The 21,196-nt window shown below is 46.0% G+C and overlaps 1 protein-coding gene across 1 annotated transcript in view; it reads right to left on the reverse strand.

Moving 5' to 3' along the window:
* The window catches only part of MYO1H (myosin IH), a 749,175-nt gene that overhangs the window by 617,892 nt on the left and 110,087 nt on the right, over window positions 1–21,196 (reverse strand). The window contains exon 8 of the mRNA XM_078666099.1: window positions 20,407–20,478. Within this exon, the coding sequence (XP_078522225.1) occupies window positions 20,407–20,478 (72 nt within the window). The remainder of the gene's footprint in view (window positions 1–20,406; window positions 20,479–21,196) is intronic.

The following is a 21,196-nucleotide window of genomic DNA, read 5'->3' on the forward strand; positions in this document are numbered from 1 at the left end:
CGCCTTGACAGAGCAATCAAAAACAAAGTGATGGATGAAATACTTGAACTAATCTCAAGCACTGGTGATCGCTCTGGCCGCATCCCTGAAGCCTAACTCTCCGCCTCTCTAAGATTACCTAACTGGGAAGTGGAGCACTGAATTGAGTTACAATAAACGATGTCCATTCTCCCATTCTTGTCTTCACTGTGTTGATGGCTAATAAAATACCGCAAGTGCATAGCTGCCGCAATATTGTGATGGGGTGGCTTGTTAAGCCATGGTTCCATCAGAAAAAGGAGGGTGGGATAATGGTGCTTCAGTGAGGGTAGGAAAGTGAATTAAAGGATAGACGTGCCAATCAAAAACAATGTGTTATTTAAGGTACATGGGCCAGTGCTTAATTTGTGCCGGTGCTTAGTACCGGCACTTATTTATCGGGGCCGGGTCTACACCTGGCGTCTGCACATCAAATAGTATTGTGCCAAAGTAAATATGATCACTTAACGGACTCACTACAAACAGTGGTGTTCATCTCCAGAGTTCCTTGTGAAGAGTGTTGCAGCAGTGAGAGCCAATAATATAAAGATTCAAACCATATCCAAATGTAAATTTGCCTAAGGCCCTTAGCTTCGTGTTGCCGGTGGACGGGACACTGATTGGGCATGATTTAGGGGCATATTAACAAGCCCCTTATCGCCGCGTTATCGGCACTTTTCTGCCGATAACGCGGCGATATCTGTATCGCCCTATTATCAAGGCAGCGTTAAGTCAATCAACGTGGCTTGAAGCCACGTTAATTGACTTAACCCTGCCTTGGTAATAGGGCCCCTTTCACGATAAACTCACCGTGAAAGGGGGCGTACAGTGGGTCGTGCAGTGGGTGTTGCAGTGGGCGTTCCACCGCAACACCCATTCACTTCGACGCAGCCACCTATTATCAAGCTTGGCGATAATAGGTGGCAGAGCCAAATTTAAGAACAGGTCAGAATGTTCTTAAGGTGGCGAAACGAGGAGAAATGCTTCATTTCTCCTCGTTTTTGCTTTTTCCATGTGTGCTTCCTTGTGCAGTACACATGGAAAAAGCGAAATGCCAAAGTTTGTTTATGTACAGGAAGGTGTCCCTTCCTGTACATAAACAAACCTCTTTTTAAAAATGCCAATTTGTAACTTACAGGTGTGCTGCATAAAGCAGCACACATGTAAGTTACAAAATTGCCTTTAAGCTTTGTTTTTGTGCAGGAAGGAACTCCTTCCTGTACATAAACAAACCTTCCCTGCCTGCGCTGGCGTTAAGTTGTAAAACTTATCGCCATCGCAGGGGGAAACGCTAGGCTGCACCATATCCTTGTTAATATGGTGCAGCCTAGCGTTTCTGAAGTGGCGAAGAGAGGCGTTAAGCTAACACCTCTCTTCGCCACTTTGTTGCTAATATGCCCCACGGTTCTTCCGGGGGGTTGGGGCTGTGAGGCAGTGTGCGTAGATCTTTTTCAAAACGCCACGCTCGGCCACACACGCACCCCACCAGTCACCAGAAGTTCAGTAGACGTTGAGGGTAGGCTGCAGCAGGCTTATTAAGAAATGCAGCACCACCCACCAGTAACCGTAAGTAGACAAACCAACGCTGCTTGGTAATAATCAGACTTACTTGGTATTAAGTGAACCGAGGTTGAAGCCTGCCCTGAGGAATCATATCTTCGGCGCCTGGCACCGTGAGCAATTGCAATGCCCCAGGCCAGGAGGAGGCAGAAAGAGCAGGGCCTTTAATCTAACCCCTAATACTTATTCATAAAAATGTACTGTTTTTCATTGTGTTTCATCTGTGTGTGTGTGCTTGTGCATTGCAATATGGTGGCATGCGCCAGTTGAAAGTTTATTTCTATGCTACCGTCGTCCTCAAGCCTTGTGGTTGTTAATACCTAGCAATCTCTATGACAGAGAAAACAAAATTCAAAAATCATAAATATAAATTAAAATCTGCAAAAACACATTCATATAAAAAAATCGATAGACAATTCTGGCCCTTCCAACTCCTGATTCAAGGAACAAGTGGGGTCTGGGTGAATGCGAATTCATATCCATGAAAACAGAATGTTTTTTGCTTAATTGAATCCGAGGAAAAGCTTATAATAATCACATAAGTTAAACGTTGGTCCACTTAACTTTACTTGGACAATCACAGACAGACATCTCTGAAAGGACGTGAAAAGCACATAAGTGAATCACACCGTGTGGCACACACCAGTGTGATGTAGTGATGCTTTCAGAAAAATAATGCTCGAGAGGGGACCGATACCATATGAATTCAGTCACAGCCATGAGTCTGTAACAGACTTCCAAGTTCCAACCCGACTACCCCAGTGAGTTAATGCTGCATAACAAGTGACTCAAGAGAAAAACACTTCTCATATTCCACACATTGTTCTCATACAGTGCTGCTCCCTTCAGCCAATCAATACCTGATTTATAAAAGTATATTCAACAATATGGATTTAATTTTTCTTTCTGTATTCCCCATGTTTGCCACACACTACCAGTGTGGGATCAAATGAAAGGGGCAGAAGCAGCACGGTTACCTCACAGCAGAGGTTGGGGATGAGTAAATAGGGAACAGTCAGGCCTGGAAGGAAGTGCTCTTCTCTTGGCAGCAGGGCTCACGGTGGAGATTTTCATTTGCCAGGTTGTGAAGTCCTTCTGTCCTCCTTGCAGTGCACCCTTCGCCCAGTGACACTGACTCCTGCCGCATAGCTGCCAAGGTTTCAGATTCCTATGAGTGCCATTTTCATAATTTCAGTCTATTCAGTGTAATTATGAGTGTCATAACAACGACTATGAATGACACTGTCTTACGAGAAAAATCAAGCAATGAAGACGAGAGAAACGTATAAATATCAGGCATTGCACCCATTTGCGCATTAAGAATTTCTGAATCATATGTTTTGAGCTGAATCATCACCCTTTATTAAAGTACCGCTACATTATTCTCCCAAACAGGGCATTACATGTCTGTGATTGTTCAACACCTTTGAGCTATATTTGTAATTTCTAGGACAAGGTCATGCTGAAAATGTACTCTGTTTTGCTCTGGAGTAAAATTATTTCTCTAGCGTGGCCTGCAACAAAACCTTCCTGTAATACTTTAGGACTCCTATTCTTATTCCCAAAAGTAATTAAATTGAAGTTTCTTTTTCAAATGTGTAAATTTGGGACCTCCTATCAAAACCTTACTATGAGGAAAGCTCCCTTGCTGCAATTCAGATTGGGTATTAAATCTTACTTTTAGCAGTACCAATAAAATAAGTGGGTGGAGCCAGTAGAGGAAGTAGTTGGAGACAGGGAAACATGGGTGTGGCCTCCGACAAACATTTGAGCACCTGGACTTCATATTTTACAAATTAAGCACTGGACTAAGCATTAATAACATGAAACAATCACTTTCATATGAAAACCGTAGTTGATTTACAATGCGTGCAAGATCACAAACATGAAGAAGAAGGAGGCAAACAATTTGGTTGAGATGAACGGCATCAGGAATGTGGAATCCGCAGATTGCATTTGTTTGTGAAATGAGAACATGGTGGGATGATTTTCTGATTAAGATAATTGTAACCAAGCTGACACTCATGATTACGAGAAGGGACAGTTCACAGAAGAAAAATCTAGAACATTGAATGGGAGATGGACTTTTAATTCGACCCACATATGCATCTCACATTCAGTGTATTGACATGCTAATGCATATACCACTGTTTCAAGTCCTTTCAACCAAGTATATAGCACCTGACAATAGAGGAGAGGAGCCAGAGGAGAAAGGGCTTGGAAAGGTGTTAGGTGCATTAACATGTCTAAACAATGCACTTCATTCCAGCAGGGGAGCAAGTGGCAATGAAAACAGATAACAGCTCCTGAAGTCACACTTCCCCCTTTGAATGTCCTCCATGAGATTAATTTTGGGAATGGTGAGCTGCTGTCATGCCAGCCTGATCGAAGAAGAGGCTCTGCCTCTGGATTCTCTTCTCCTTCTGCAACCAGTGTATCAAGAAAAAGCTTTCTTTTGCACTACTGCATCTTCTTTTTTAACTTGAGTCTACCTCTCAGTGCGGCTGTCTGGTTGCCAAAGACATATTGCTGGCTTGCCAAGAACATAAAGGGACTTGTAGCCCTCCTATTGCATTACAATAGGTTGGCGTTACTGTTGCTCTCATTTCCCAGAATTTTATTCAATGGCTTGTCTTGTCCATCTTGCATCTGTGCCTCCACTGAAGCCTTAGAATGTACCTGTGTCCTTCCTCCGGTCACTTTTAGGAAGCTACATTTGTCTTCTGTTTTTAAGCACTCCACGAGAGTGCATGCATTTTCCAGCTGTCTTCCTAGTGTGCTTCTCTTCCCCCCTCTGCACTCCATGTTCTCTCTCTTTCTCATGTTTTTTCTTGCACACCCACATGCTTCTTATGCTTCCCCTTACCATGTTGCTTTCTTGCCTGAGTGCTTCTTCCCCACGCTCCACATTTCCCCCTTTCTTGTCCATTTGTTTTCTCTGTCCCTACTTGTGCCCTCCATGTTGTTTACCTGCATTCATGCCACTGTGTTGCTTTCCCATCCCCCATGTCGCTTACCTCCATCAGCTTTAAAAAAAAACTCAGATCAGTACATAAAAAAGAAAATAAATAATTGGGTAGGCTCGCACATGCGTGGTCCGGGCCCCTAAAAAATGACACATGCAACCATGACATGGGATTTTTTTTATTCTTCTTTAGTCACGCTTGACAGCATCGGGGATGATGTACAGCATCACTAAAACCTCTGCTCTGGCAGAGCCAACAGGACCTAAAGAAGAGACCTACTGGCTTTGCCAATGAATATTTAAATCAGCACCTTAGAAAGCGTGTTTCTTGAATCGTGATACTGGAGAAACTCTGCATGATAGTAAAAGATAGGGTGCATGTGCTGCCGTGCACAATACAGGGACCATAGGTCAAGGTGACGTCTGACCTTTTCCAGAACTACAGGCTGAGCTGCAAAGATGCATAGGCTTATTTCACATCAAAGATAAAACAAGTACTGCACTTTTAAAAATATACAAATTACAATGTCTTGAGCTCACAATTAAGCTTAGACATTGTTATATTTTGTGGTCATAAAAAAGGAGGTCTTCATCATATCCTACTAAAATCAATACCTATCTCGTGGCATGGGTTCCACATGGTAAACCTTCCCCAGGTTCTCAATCCCGTCTTCAATAAACTTAAGGTCTGTTCAGTGAACTTGCATGGCTCCTATTACTTTGATTTGTGTTTCTGGGTAAACTCTTGTACAATGTTCTTTTTTCTGCAAATTTACAAGTCAAGGCCCTGACTATTGTGGAATCTCTTTTGAATAAATAATGGACAACTGTTTGATTTGAATAGTGACATGATAAATGGTTCTGGCTAATGGGGCTAGTGCAAGAAACAAATGTATTATGCCGCTAACATTGGTCTCTAACATTGGTAAAAGAAACTTGGCTGGTCAATTCAAGGTGAGACTAGTTGTTCGACGGGTGATCTCTTGGTTGGTACAACTAAGGTGTTGGATATTATCTCAGGTATTACATACTAGTAATGTATAATAGGCAAATATTGGTAAATGTTTCTATCTCACAAGGAATAGACATAATAGTGGAGTGGCCAATATGGAACCCCACTTAATGTGCTAAAGTTTGTCGTATTTAGTGGCAATCTCACTATTCAATATGGTAAAATGTTGTAATATTTAATGAAAATGTCTACACCAAGATGTTGAGATATGTTGCTGACAATCCCACAAATCATGAAACATAACAATAGCTAGTATAACCACGACGTAAGTTTTGAAACCAAATTGATAGATGTATGTGGTAAGGCCTTAATTAGTGGGTTCTCACATTCCTTCTACAGTATGGTGAATCTCTCTGTGACCAAAAAATTCCTAGCTCCAATTCTGGGTTGTTGGAAAATCATTATTATTTTCTTCTGAAGTATAATTCACCAAAGACGAAATCTTTGGCATATTTAGCCACATTTTTATGATCAAGTGGAGAATGATGATCTCCCCCAATGTATGGGTATTGACTGTACTACTGACGCTCACTCTTTGACTCAGGGGGATGCCATCAAGTTGAAAGAAATCAAGTGGGCAGAGTGTGTTCGGTCTGAAACCAGTTTCATCAGACTCTGGGCCTGATTATGAAAGTTAATTTGATGATGAGGAGTACAGCAGTCTTAGGACTGCTGCACCATTGTTACCGGTCCGACCGCTGCTCCCTCGGAAGTCTGACTGCCCGATTACCGGGAGTGTGGTCGGTCTGCCACAAGACTGCCTCCACGATCTTGGATCCAGTGGTGGCAGCAGTGTGGAAAGTGGCAGTCTATAGAGGCGGTGCCAATGCCTGTACCACCGTGGTGATCACAACCTGCCTTTCTGCCAACCTTTTCATTGCGCAGGACCCTGCCATGAAATGGTCGGGGGAAAGGCGGGGGGCAAAATAGGGCCCAAGGGCATTTTAGCCCATTGTGAATTGTGGCTGGGGGCACATATTGTGCCACCTATGTTAGCACTGTCGTGCACGCACTGTGTGCCATTGACAACATGGTGCATGGATTCAGCGTGCCCGACGTGCAAGTGGCGCTGCACTGCGTTGGCATGTGCATCAGACTCTCTTTATGAGCCAAATCATGCAGTCGAGGACACACCGCCAGCCCAGCGGTAGTATCCTAATACAGCAGTCGAGATGTTGCCAGCTTGGCTGCCCGGCAGTCAGACCACCAAACTCCCAAACAGGGCCTAAGTTGGATAATCAACGTAAAAAAGCATGTGGTAGAAATAGGAAAAGGAGGGTAGCCTGGTGGGGCGGAATAGGTATACGAATAGCAGGGAGAACTGGTGGGTGAAGATTAAAAGTAGGCAGGTCTTTAAGAATTTTATCAAATAAAAAAGAAAATCTGATGTTCACTGCATTAAGGATGGAACATTATGTCTATAATTTGAAGAGGTGAAATGGGTCCAAGTCATAAAAGAAATTCTACAATTATATATGTTATAGGAGGGAGGTGAATATCACACACCTGGATGATTGTCAGTTGGTTATGTTATATTTTGTGTATTTGTAAAGTGTCAGTTCAGTTCAGTTTGTCTTTATTTGTAAAGTGAAAAATCCCCCACAAAGGTCTCTCTCAGAGTCTCGACCAACACCGACGGCACCCTCACCACTGCCGAACACATGCACTTCCAGATCCACACCGACCCCAACACGACCCTCAGAGGAACACTCGTCTACAGACCACCCGGACCACGACCGTAGTTCAAGGACACCATCGCCGACCTCATCAGCACGCACGCCCTCGCCTCCACGGACTACATCCTCCTCGGGGACAATCTCGCCAACCTCGGACTCAAACAGCTCATGGCGGCCCCCACCCACGCTGCCGGACACACACTGGACCCCATCTTCTCCGCAAGCCCCTACATCTCCTTCAACCACACCACCGAACCCCACTGGACCAACCACAGATGCGTCCACTTCACCTTCAAGAAACCCACCAAACACCACCGCACCCAACAGTAGCCACGCCGCTGCTGGGGCAAGGTCACCAAGAACCAACTGACAACCACCCTCGCCCTGAAACCACCCGCCGACCCCATCGACCCCGACACCGCTGCGACCAACCTCAAATAGTGGATCAACGACTGCGCCAACGCCCTCGCCCCTCTCAAGATCTCCACAACCAACCACACCAACAAGAAAGCCGCCTGGTTCACCGAAGACCTCCGGACATCCAAGCGCACCTGCCGGAAGCTGGAGAAGAAATGGCTCCACGACCGAACGCCAGACAGCCTCACAGCCCACAAGAACGCCACCCGCAGACACCACCAACTCATCAGGACCACCAAGAGGACTGCCTTCATGGACCGCCTAGACAACAACGCACACAACACCAAAGAGCTCTTCAGCATCGTGAAAGAACTCTCCAACCCCAGCTCCAACACCAACGACATTCCTCCATCACAGGTCCTGTGCGACTCCCTGGCCACCTTCTTTCACCGCAAGATCACCGACATCCACGACAGTTTCAACTCTGACACCCCCGCACCCACCACCAAGAATATCGCCCCGCGACCCGCACCAGCTGCCTGACCGCCTGGTCCTCCGTCAACGACGAAGACACCATCAAAACCATGAACTCCATCCACTCCGGATCCCCATCGGACCCCTGCCCTCACCACGTGTTCAACAAAGCCAGCACAACCATCGCGCCCCACCTCCGGAAAACAATCAACATTTCCTTCGAGACAGCAACCTTCCCGGAAAGCTCGAAGCACGCCGAGATCAACGCCTTACTGAAGAAACCCAAGGCGGACCCCAAGGACCTCAAGAACTTCCAGCCCATCTCCCTGCTCCCTTTTCCCGCAAAAGTGACAGAGAAGATCGTCAACAAACAGCTAACCTGCTACCTCGAAGACAACAACATCCTGGACCCCTCCCAATCCAGTTTTCACGGCAACCACAGCACCGAGACCGCCCTCATCGCCGCCACCGACGACATCAGGATTCTGATGGACAAAGGAGAAACAGCCGCCCTCATCCTCCTAGACCTATCAGCAGCCTTCAACAGGGTCTGCCAGCGCACCTTATTAGCACGCCTCCATGACGCTGGAATCCAAGAGAAGGCCCTTGCCTGGACCACATCCTTCCTCTCCGGCAGAACCCAGAGCATCCGCCTCCCACCCTTCCGCTCAAAAACCACCGAGATCATCTGCGGCGTCCCTCAGGGATCCTCCCTCAGCCCGACGATGTTCAATATCTACATGGCACCACTCGCCCACGTCGCACGACAACATAGCCTCAACATCATCTCCTACGCCGACGACACCCAGCTGATCATCTTCCTCACCGAAGACCCCCTCACCTACAAAGCCAACCTCCACAGAGGAATGAAGGCCGTCACCGACTGAATGAAGGACCACAGACTGAAGCTGAATTCAGACAAGGCGGAGGTCCTCATCCTCGGACCCTCCCCATCAGCCTGGGAAGACTCCTGGTGGCCCACATCACTAGGCACTGCCCCGGAACCCACCGACCACGCACGCAACCTGGGGGTCATCCACGACTCCGCCCTCTCCATGACCAAGCAAGTCAACGCCGTCTCTGCATCCTGCTTCAACACCCTCCGAATGGTCCGCAGGATCTTCAAATGGATCCCCCCCGACACGAGAAAAACCGTCACCCAGGCCCTCGTCACCAGCAGACTCGACTACGGGAACGCCCTCTACTCAGGAACAACAACCAAGCTCCTGAGACGACTACAACGAATCCAGAATGCCTCGGCACGACTGATCCTCGACGTTCCCCGACACAGTCACATCACAGCCCACCTGAGAGGCCTACACTGGCTCCACGTCAACAAGAGGATCACCTTCAAACTCCTCATCCATGCACACAAAGCGCTACACAACACCGGACCCACATACCTCAACGACCGACTCAGCTTCCAGACCCCCACCCGCAGCCTCCGCTCGGCAAGCCTCACCCTCGCCTCAGTTCCTCGTATCCGGAAGACCACCGCCGGCGGCAGATCCTTCTCCTACCTCGCCGCCAAGACCTGGAACACTCTCCCTACCAGCCTATGACAGACCCAGGACCTGCTGGCCTTCAGAAGACTTCTCAAGACCTGGCTCTTCGATCAATAGCAGCGCCCCCTCACCCCCCAGCGCCTTGAGACCCTCACGGGTATGTAGCACGCTTTAGAAATGCAGTGATTGATTGATTGATTGAAGGTAATCTGATGTTGAGTAGGTGTGTTTGCCTGTGGCAGTGGAGGTTAATTGAAAAGCCAGGGCTTCAGCTTCTTGCAGAATTCAAAATGAGAGGAGGTGGCTCTGATTCATTGTGGAAGGTTGTTCCATGCTTTAGGATTGATGTACGAGACGGCTCGGCTTTCAGACCTGTTTCTGTATTTTCATGGGATGTGTGCAAGTAGAAGTCCTTGTTCAGTGGATATGTCTGGGCGGTTGGTGGAATGAAATGCAACTGTTCAGGTAGGTGGGCATAAATTGTGTAGTGCCTTGAACGTGTGAGTGAGGAGTTCAAACTGAGCTTGTTTGTGTATTGGGGCCAGTGGAACTCTCTGAGTTGCTGTGTGATGTGAGTTCTGCTTGGGAGGTTGATGATAAGTCTGCTTCCAAGTTCTGGATGGTTTGTAGTCTTTTGGTGAGTTGACTGCCATTTCCGGTGTAGGGGGTGTTCCTGTAATTCAGCTTGCTGGTGGCTGGAGCTTTGGTGACCGCTTTCTATGATGTTGCTTGGGATCCATCTGAAGATCTTCCTAAGCGTCTTTAGGATGTGGAAGCAGACACTGTGACGGCGTTGATCTGTGTGGTCATGTCCAGTTTGCTGTCATTGATGATCCCCAGATACTTCACATGGGTGCTCGGGTTGGATGTGGGACCGAGTTCCATTGGACACCAGTTGGATCCCTATGGCAAGGTGTTCTTGCAAAAGACACTACTTCTGTCCTGTGGGTGTTGACAGTTGAATTTCACCCAATTGGCGACTTCAGTGATACAGGAGATTAGCTTGTTACTTGGTTTGGGGTGCTGTCCAAGAGTGAGAGTATGTGATGTGTGTTGTCAAAGTAGCAGAGAATGTTGATATCATGTGGGAGGATGACATTGGCCAGAGGGATCATGTAGTGGGGCTGAGGGACATACACTGAGGCACTCCACAGATATATTTGCAGGCTTCCAAAGAGTAAGGCGCTAGGATGACAGCCTAGGCTCTATCAGTCAGGATGGAGCAGATCCAGTGGCGCATGGGTCCTTAGAGGCCAACCTCATGCTGTTTCGGATGAGAATCGGGTGTGAGACCGTGTCAAATGCTGCAGAGAGGTCACAATGATGATTGTCACCATATGTCCTCTGTCAAGGATCATGCGAAGTTCATCTGCAGTGGTGATGATCAGTGCTATTTCTGTACTGTGGTTGGAATTAAAAAGCCAGTCTGCATGGTGTCGAGGAGTTGGTGTTTTCTGATGTGGTTGATGAGGCATCTGTTGACAAGCTCATCTAAGACCCCGGCCAGGTATGGTAGGAGGGATATCGGTGTGTAGCTGGCAAGCACGGTGTTTAAGCGGAGGGTTTCTTGAGCCGGGGAGTGACAGGGCGTGTTTCCAGGCATCAGGGAATGTGACTGCGTTAATGGAGTCGTTAATAATGAGTGTGAGTGATTCGCTGATAGGTAGGAGTCTTTCGATGAAGGAGTGGTATTGGCATGGGTGATATGGGGCCCCCCGAGTAGATGGACTTCATGGTAGCAGAACTCAAATTTGTGGTGACGACTGGCCCTTATGCCAGGGTCCATTTTACTTCCAAGATAGGATGCTGAGTTGCGAGAGTGAGGAGGTCAGGTTGAGAGTCGATTATGGAGGTGATATTATTATAGAAGGATTATTTCAAGAGCTTGTTGCAGAGGTCTCGTGAGGGGGTGATATTGCTGGAGATGGCTGCAGATACGGGAAAATGATGGCAAAGATTTCCTTACTGCTGTTAGTGCTGGCATAGTGTTGGGCGCTTGGTGTTCCGGATCTGTTGGTGGTAACGTCTCATTACGGATTTGAAGATGTCTTTGTCTGAGGTGACTTGGCACATTCTCCACCGGCGCTCCAGATGCTTGCAGTGACATTTTCTCAGCCTGAGTTCCTCTGTATATCACTGGCTTTTGGGCAGGTTCTTGCAGTTGTGTTGTGCTTGAGAGGAGCCAGGGTGTTGGCGCATACAGATTTCTAGCTGCTGAAGTTTCTGACAGCTTTTGGCAGACTGCTAGTGTTATCGGGCTGGTGCCTGGAAAGGCCGGAAGTCTAATTCTCTTCTGGGATTTTTTTACCAGCCCAGCTGGTAGGACATGGTTGTGGTACTAGGTCTGAGGTATTGTGGGACAGTGATGCTGAAACTGAGTAGGTCATGGTCTGTCCGAGTCATCAGTGATGACTTGCCGACTGTGATGTTGCTGAGGGGGTCAAAATTGGGGTCTAGGAGATGTCCAGTGCATGAGTGGGTCAGGTAAAGTGCTAAAATAGGCCAAGGTTGCAGACTTTTTCTACAAGGGATGTCGAGTTTGGGTCAGTGTGATCTTATGGGTGAAATCTTAGTTCTCGGAGGAGGATGAAGGTGCTTAAGTCTATGATTAGGGGTGTGACCAAGTCTGTAATGTTGCTGGCGAAGTTGATGCGAGGTCCTGGTTTTCTGGAAATTAGGGTTTGGAGTAGACTGACGTGTGCAGTGATGTGTAGTTTGAACGTGAGTTGTTCCAAGTAGCAGGTGAGTGTGTATGTGGTACAGCTGATGGTGTCTTTGAAAATGATGGCGACTCTGCTGATGGCCAAAACACCAAAGATATGGAGTGTAGAGGTAATGGATAGAATCCACCTCCAGTACACAGTTTATAAACACAGAGATTCTATCCTTACGTTACATCTATATCTATTGTGATAAATCACATGGAGTGCATAAGTGTGGGAATGTTGCTCCGGGAGATGTCCAGGAGGAACACTATGTGTTTTTAAAATACCCCTCACACACTATGAATCCCATGGTGTCATGCTTCATCATGGGGGTCTTCCCGTCCCTCTACGGGGCGGGGCGTGCTGCGACCGATGACTACGTGGGAGCACTATATTTTGTGATAGGCTATGTGTGGTGTAGGGAAAAGGGAGTGGTAGGGAGTGTGGTGATCAGGAGAAAAATTATTTTAAAAGTTTCCTGGCTAGTAGAAAAAATATATTTTATTAGCTTCTCCAGCTGGAAACATTAAAAAGGGGTTAGGTAGGGTGTCTTTAATATGCCCTCCCTGGTCGACATGTTTCGTAAGCAGACCCCCCTGCTTTACTCATCAGGACCATATGTGATCCCTACTGCACTCAAACCAATCTAAATATATGGAATAAGCCTATTGTCCTAAAACAGATTGCAAAAATAGGCAAATCTGTTTTCAAAAAAGGGTGGTTGCCCCTTCCCAAAAATTGCCCATTGGCCCTATAGGTTCTTATTTAAACTTGCCCTATGAGCTCGCCACGGAGGGGAGGGTGTCTCCAAAGGTAATCAATGGCCTGGAATGCGTCCTCTCCTTTGCACTGGCCTCCGTGCTGCTCCACTGCTAACTTGGCTATGATGATTTAAAGTTGTCACTTGTTTTTGTCTCTCGTTTTAATGTGTATTTAAGTTCAAACTTCATGTATGTGAGATTCTCCTTTAAAGCTTGCCTTTTTTGGCCAACACCCGTTGTGGCTTCCTGCAGAAGCGAGGTTACACATCTTTCTAGAACAGGCCCCTATTGTACAATTCCTAGGAATGGTCAGCACATCTCCCTAGGAGGGCCCATGAGAGCAGAAAGCTGTCTCAGCTACAGGACCCCGTCTGCAGCCAGTATGGGCACAGGGGCCTGAAGGCAACAAAGTGGCAAAATTGCTAAAGTTGCACACTGCAGCGTGTTACATTACTTTTGACCTGAGAAGCAAGCCGGGCTTGATGTAATGAGATGTTAGATACCTTGGGTGACCCACTTTGGTTGCACCGTTCCAGAGTTAGCACAGCTGAGGGGTCAGCATGTAACTTTGTACTAGCCAATTGGTCAGCCAAGCTTTTTCACAGTAAAAACGACAGTTCCGTATTTCAACTGTTAAAACATGTAAAGTTACATGTTTTGCCTGTGGAATACGTTGCACCATGTCTTATGCCTTAATAGGCCTGCCATAGGGGTGATATATACATATATAAGGGGGAAGTCAGACCTTGCCGTTGTTTTAAAAGGAAAAGTTAGGCCTGTAGTTAAAATGCTCTTCCAGCCTGCAAATGGCCAGCTGGGAGTCTTGTGTTAGTCATGTTCCACACAGGATGTCACAACCAGTGCTGCAATCCCAAAAAATTCCTTACACTTGTTAAAGAAATAAAAAGTAGGAATTTATGGCTCTTTTTTATTATTGAATTAGAACCACTAGTAAAGTCACTCAGGGTCATATTTAGAAGCTCCTATCGCCACAGGAACGTCACTTTTATCGATGTTTCTGTGGCGATAGGGGCTTTGCCTTATTTACAAGGCAGTGTTAAGCCACATACCGTGGCGTAATGCCGCCTTGTAAATAAGGCACCCTTTCACGCTATACTTAGCGTGAAAAGAGTGGGCAATGGGTGTTGTGGTGGGTGTAAACAGGAGGCAGCACCAAAATTTGGACCAAAAAAAATGGCAAAAAGTGGAGAAATGCTAAGTTGTCCCTTCCTGCACATAAACAATCATTTAACAAATGACGATTTGCAACTTCTATGTGTGCTGCACAATACAGCACACATAGAAGTTCCAAATCGCCATTCTTGATTGTTTATTTGATGCAAAGGGCACCCTAAGCGCTAAGGGAAAGGCAGGGGTGCACCCTATTCTTATGAATACGGCGCATCCCTGTGTTTGGAGACTGTCTGAGCGTGGCATTAGCCTTCTTAGGCTTAACGCCACGCTCCAACAGTTTCCTAGTAAATAGGCCCCTAAAATCTCTATACTGGTCAAACTGGATAGTAGGGCCAGTGTAGCTCTAACTCGATCATCTAGAGTTTGAACATCTATTCTGCAGCCAACGTGCAAGGTAGTTTGCAACACTCGAGCAGTGCCATAAGCATGGAGAGTCTCGGTGTTGGTCCCTTCCACAAGACGATTGTGATGGAGTATTTACATTATTAAAGGCTCTAACCCCCAGATTCATCAAGAACACATTTTGCTAATCCTTAATAGCGAAAAATACCGAATCGCTATTAAGGAATAGCAAAATGCTATGCATCAAGAAATCACACAAAAAATAGCGATTTCTAATAATTCCTTAATTGCGACTCGCAAATTGCGACTCGCAATTAAGGAATATCTCTCCATTCATTCCTATAGGCCTAGAGGCCCATAGGAATGAATGGGAAGACAATCTCAATTTGCTAATCGCAATTAGCGATTCGCAAATTAAGATTGCGATTTCAAGGGTGCAGGGGTGTCCAAAGGACACCCTGTTGCACCCCAGAAATGATGTGTGCACATATGTTGCGCACACACATGCCCTTAGGGCATGTGTGTGCGCAACATGAAACTTTGAAAAATGCACTTTAGTGCATTTTTCAAAGTTTTTGCAAATTACCATGAAGTTGTACTTCATGGTAATTTCCGTGCCCTAATAGCGAATTCGCTATTTTTTTCACTTTCATGCATTGCATTTAAGGAATCTGAATTTGAGATTCCTTAAATGCAAAGAATCGCAATTTAGCGAATTCTTAATTAGCGATTTTTGCATTTGGGATGATGCATCCCAAATGCAAAAATACCGCTTGCAAAGGGCCAGATTCTCAGAATCTGGCCCTTTGTGAGCGGATTTTTATTTGATGAATCTGGCTGATAGTTTTGCAAACCCTGTCACTAAATTGTTTGCTACAATAAACATTTTGTGGCATAAGTATTTTGGCCTAACTATCCTATACTGCTCCATTGGTGTAGATTTCCTAATATTAACTTCAGTTGGTCAAAATGTTTGTAAATAATATTTAGGACATGCTATTTTTGTCAAACAATATTTAGGGTGTGATATTCTGGTACCAAACGCAAATGGCTTGTCTGAATCTGAATGGATTGGATATAAGTCAATAATATAATTATCTTGGCCCTGAGTGGGTTAGTCCACCATGCAAAACTGTTTGCTGCTCACTAATTAACAGAACTGGCCATTTGTAAAAATGTACTTGCTATATACTGGGCTTTTTTAAAACTGTCTTTCTTTCCATCAACCATATGCTTCCTTGAATTAGGCTGAAAAGAGGAGCACTATCCAAGGTAACAATACAAGGACTCCAAACCCATATACAGAGACCTGAGCACTTGTATGATTAAAAAAGGAAAGCATGCAAAACTTACGCTGGGCACTGAGCCCTGGAAAATCCCAGTGTACTACCCTCAACACTGAGCTGCTTGATCAGATATGCATAGTTTTGCAATGGTACTTAAGCAAGCAACAAGCTTGTAGTCTGACCAACTTCCTAAATATAAATCAAAATCATATCATATGACTTTTGGCAGCGTTAAGTATTGCAGGCATTATTGGTTAAATGAGGAAGAGCTGGAGGAAGTACATAGGTACTCCTATTTAGGATTAAGAAATTACGACCATTTTAATGACCTCATCATGAAACCTCGCCAAATAATGCAACCCTCAAATCACAGTCTACATTGAAGTCCTACAACCCGCTAATTCTGAGAGCTACCAATAATCTAATCGATACTACAAAAGCAGAATGATCTCATGCTAAACCTACTGTTCTATGTTAAACCAAGTAATCATCAACATCTCTCTCTCAACTCAAAGTTTCCACACAACTTGAAAACATCTTAAATTAAACCCATACTAAAAAAGCTGGGACTCAATAAATCCAACCTCTCTAGCTACAAACAAATACCCAATAGTCTGTCCCTAGCTAAGCCCATGGAAAAGACTGAATTTTCTAATCACTCATATAAACAAAATAAACTCCTGCCCGATGGCTACATGGAATGCAGACCAATACAAAGTATTGAATCAGCATTCCACCTGGGCTAACCCAAGAACACTGCAGATCAGAATGAAGGCAAAGCACCATTTGTTCTGTACCCATCCTCAATATCCTAAACTGTGGCCCATCCACTATTCTTACAAAGACCAGTAGATACAGACATTGAAGGAACCATCCTCACCTGGATAAAATCCTAACTAAATGGCAGCCCTCAAATTGTTATATTAACACACTTCTACCCAGTGCTTCAGGACTCGATAATTGCTTCCCTACTCTTTAGCGTATGCCTAACACCACTTAATGATCTTGTCAACATCTGCAAGCTCATCAGCTATAACTATTCAAATGATACCCATATCACCTTAAAACTTGAAAAAATGTAGAACTTAGTTCTTCCGGCCTAGGTGACAGGCTTTAGAGAGTAGTCCGATGGATGTTAAAGAATCATCCTACTTAGTTCAGCCAAATAAAGCTTCTCAACCATGCAACTTGGCGGCACTTTGACCCCCAAATAGAGTGCCAACCTTAGCTAGGATTGGCACATCACATCAAAGTAGGTAAAAAATCTTGGTGTGACATTGTACTCCCAACTTTCACACAATTGTTAAGAATGTAGCCAGAGACACTTTGTTTATCTGGAGATCACGTATCTACCTCTATTTAGGCCAACCACACAGATTTAGGCATCAATAGCTGTTCTATCCCCGATGCCTTGACAATGCAAATGGCCTTCAAATTGGAATTTCAGAAAAACGGATTAATGAACTACAACTAATCCGGAAAAAGGCTTCCAGAGAAGTCCTAGAGTTGAACAGGTGAAAACAGACATCACCCGGCCTGCAAAGCCCAACACCTTTAAACAGGAGCGAACAAAAATCTCCTCCAAGTGCTCTGTATCACAGACTGAGCAATCCAGGTGTAGAGCTCTACCTTCTTCTGTTGAAACTCAAACTATACAGCCAAAGTAGAAAGCTCAGCCCAAATATTGCTCTTCTCCTGCATGCATTGGAGGCAGCTCCTTTCCTGTACAAAGTAAGCACTGTTTGAAGATCCCAAAGGCAATAAGAATAATCAACAGCTATATAAAAATCAGAAAAGCAATCAAGACCTTGCTATTCCCAAAAGCCTCAAAGATTGCAAGTCACTCTTGTTTGTATGTGCAGCGTGCAAAATCAATCAATCAATCATGCCATTTGTATAGCGCACTACTCACCCAGGAGGGTCTCAAGGCGCTTGGGGGGAGGGGTATGCTACTGCTCGAACAGCCAGGTCTTGATTTGTTTCCTGAAGGCGAGATGGTCCTGGGTCAGCCGAAGGTGGATGGGGAGGGAGTTCCAAGTCTTGGCAGCCAGGTAAGAGAAGGATCTTCCTCCGGCGGGGGCTCTTTGGATGCGTGGTACGGCTGCGAGGGCGAGGCTGGTGGACCGTAGCTGGCGGGTGGGCGTGTAGAAGGTCAGGCGGTCGTTGAGGTACTTGGGGCCCAGATCGTGGAGAGACTTGTGTACGTGGGTGAGGAGCCGGAACGTGATCCTCTTGTCGACGGGGAGCCAGTGCAGGTTCCTCAGGTGGCTGGAGATGTGGCTGCATCGGGGGACATCCAGGATGAGTCGGGCGGAGGCGTTTTGGATGCGCTGGAGTCTTGTCTGTAGCTTGGCTGTGGTTCCGGCGTAGAGGGCGTTTCCGTAGTCCAGTCGGCTGGTGACGAGTGCCTGGGTGACAGTCTTCCTGGTCTCGGTCGGGATCCAGCGGAAGATCTTGTGAAGCATACGCAGGGTGTTGAAGCACGATGAGGAGACGGCGTTGACTTGTCTGGTCATCGAGAGGGAGGGGTCCAGGATGAAGCCCAGGTTGCTTGCGTGGTCGGTTGGCTTGGGTGTGGTGCCCAGGGCTGGGGGCCACCAGGAGTCGTCCCAGGCGGAGGGCGAAGATCCCAGGATGAGGACTTACGTCTTGTCCGAGTTCAGTTTCAGGCGGCTGTCCTTCATCCACTCGGCAACGTCTTTCATCCCTTCGTGTAGGCAGGTTCTGGCGGTGTCGGGGTCTCTGGTGAGGGAGAGGATCAGCTGGGTGTCGTCGGCGTAAGAGATGATGTTGAGGTTGTGCTGGCGTGCGATGGCTGCGAGAGGTTTCATGTAGATGTTGAAGAGGGTGGGGCTGAGTGAAGATCCTTGTGGGACGCCGCAGATGACTTCGGTGGCCTCGGAGCGAAACGGGGGGAGGCGGACTCTTTGTGTTCTTCCGGCGAGGAACGAGATGATCCACTCCAGTGCCTTCTCTTGGATACCGATGTTGCTGAGGCGCTGGACTAGGGTGCGGTGACAGACCGTGTCGAACGCAGCGGAGAGGTCCAGGAGGATGAGGGCCACTGTTTCCCCCTTGTCAAGCAGGGTCCGGATGTCGTCGGTGGCTGCGATGAGGGCGGTCTCGGTGCTGTGGTTGGCTCTGAAGCCGGACTGCGAGGGATCGAGGGATCCGTTCGTCTCGAGGAAGGCGGTCAGCTGTCTGTTGACGATCTTCTCGATGACTTTAGCAGGAAAAGGGAGGAGCGAGATGGGGCGAAAGTTTTTGAGATCGGTGGGGTCCGCTGTAGGTTTCTTCAGGAGGGCGCTGATCTCGGCGTGCTTCCAGCTCTCCGGGAAGGTGGCGGTGTTGAAGGAGGCGTTGATGATGTTCCGGAGTTGGGGTGCGATGGTGGAGTCGGCCTTGTTGAAGACGTGGTGTGGGCAGGGGTCGGTCGGTGATCCGGAGTGGATGGTGTTCATCGTGCGGGCTGTGTCTTCGGTGGTCACCGTGGTCCATGTGCGAAGGGTGGTGATGGGGGGCGTTGGTTCGACGGTTGGGTGCGTGGGTGGGGCGCCGAAGCTGTTGTGGATGTCGGCGATCTTGCGGTGGAAGAACGAGGCGAGGGAGTCGCAGAGGTCTTGTGACGGAGTGATGTCGTTGGTGCCGGTGCTGGGGTTGGAGAACTCCTTGACGATAGTGAAGAGCTCTTTGCTGTCGTTGTTCGCTGTATTGTTCTCCGTCCATTGACATCCTGCCTTACAGGTTAGATGTTAAATTCCACTGCATCAAGTCTGGATAACATCTTGGGGTAGCATGTATAACACCAAGACATGCCACTATTAGTCAAGACCTTAATCAATACACTGCAAACTGAAAATCAACTACTGCCCTACCTAAAGAGTTTTGGGGCCATGTTAAGGGATAGAGAAAAAGGCTAAAAAAAAAGCTATCAAACAATGCAATACATTCTCCACCAGCTACAGAGTAAGGTACAAGAATATGGGCACAAGCAAGACACATGTCTTTTTGTAAAGTCCCAAGAGCCCCCGAGAAGGACTTTATAATTCATGCAGTGAGTTGCATGGTCAATAGTTAACAAATATCATGGTATGAATAGTGATGAGGTTTAAAAATAAGTGACAAGGTGAGAAATCAGTGTGCATTTTACAGCCTTATTCTGGAACATCCTTCCCTAAGGTGTCTAACTTTATCAACCAGGTGTGGTACCAGAATACCGTCTGACATCAAATTGGTGAAATAATTTAAGTTTAAGTATAAATAAAGATTGCTCAATTGGAGTCAATAAAGGAACATTTACATTCAGTGGGACACTAGTTTTGTAAATTAGATTTATTTATGTCAGTTGTTATTTCTGTATGTGATATTGTGGCAAACAATCTTCAACAATGCATTACTAGCAGCTAGTAGTGGTCGTGATGAACCTCTTTGGTAATGTAAGCCTCAAATTGTACACATTTGCTCTAATACATTATGACATCAAAGACCACAAATAACATGTTGTAGGTGTAACTGATATGCAACAGTTTAGTAGTTGTAATTGCATCTTACCTCTTCCGACCGGGCTTCAATCTTTCTGTGCGTCAGGGCTTCTTGTAGAATTGACAGTGGAACACCTAGCAACTAAGAGGATAGAAGCATGCAGTTAGGATCATCTCATCCTTTTTTGTTGTAGACATTTAGAAAAGTCAATTTGCGACTAGTTATAATCTGCAAGCGTAGGCTGGATCATAGTATTGAATGACTAAGTATTACTATATACATATCTATATATCTAACCATTACAGAGTGGTGGTAGCCACTCTGTAGTTATAGTAAGGGTTGCCAGAGATAGGAATTCCTCAGATTTTTGCTTGCTAATAATGCGGTGACTGTTTGACGAATCTCTCCGAAATTTTGCAGACCTATTTCTTTCTATACATTGGCAGACAATGCACAGTTTCATAGAGATTGGTCAAGGGGGTGCAAAGATAAAAGGGGGTCCCAAAATTCGTTTTGACATGAATGCATTTATTTACAGACTTTGTACTCAAGCTTGCGGCCAAACAATGACTCAGATATTCATGAAATTTGGCAGGATTATTAGATTATAGTCTGCAGATAATCCTTTTTGTTGTTACAGGTAAGTAGGGTAAGTATTTTTTATGTTATAAAGCATTTAAACCTAATGATATCTGTTGTTCCAGTAATTTTTCAGTACATGGGAGGACAAGTCATTATGTGATTGGCTAATGGATGCCTTTACAAAAGTTAAAGGTTACCATGTTGCTTTAATCACATTTTGACTATGTTCTAGATTAGGGACTTAGATGTAGACACGTATTAGGTTTTGTAACTTTTC

This window comes from Lissotriton helveticus, chromosome 11 (genome assembly GCF_964261635.1).
Source record: "Lissotriton helveticus chromosome 11, aLisHel1.1, whole genome shotgun sequence".
NCBI classification, from domain to species: Eukaryota; Metazoa; Chordata; class Amphibia; order Caudata; family Salamandridae; genus Lissotriton; species Lissotriton helveticus.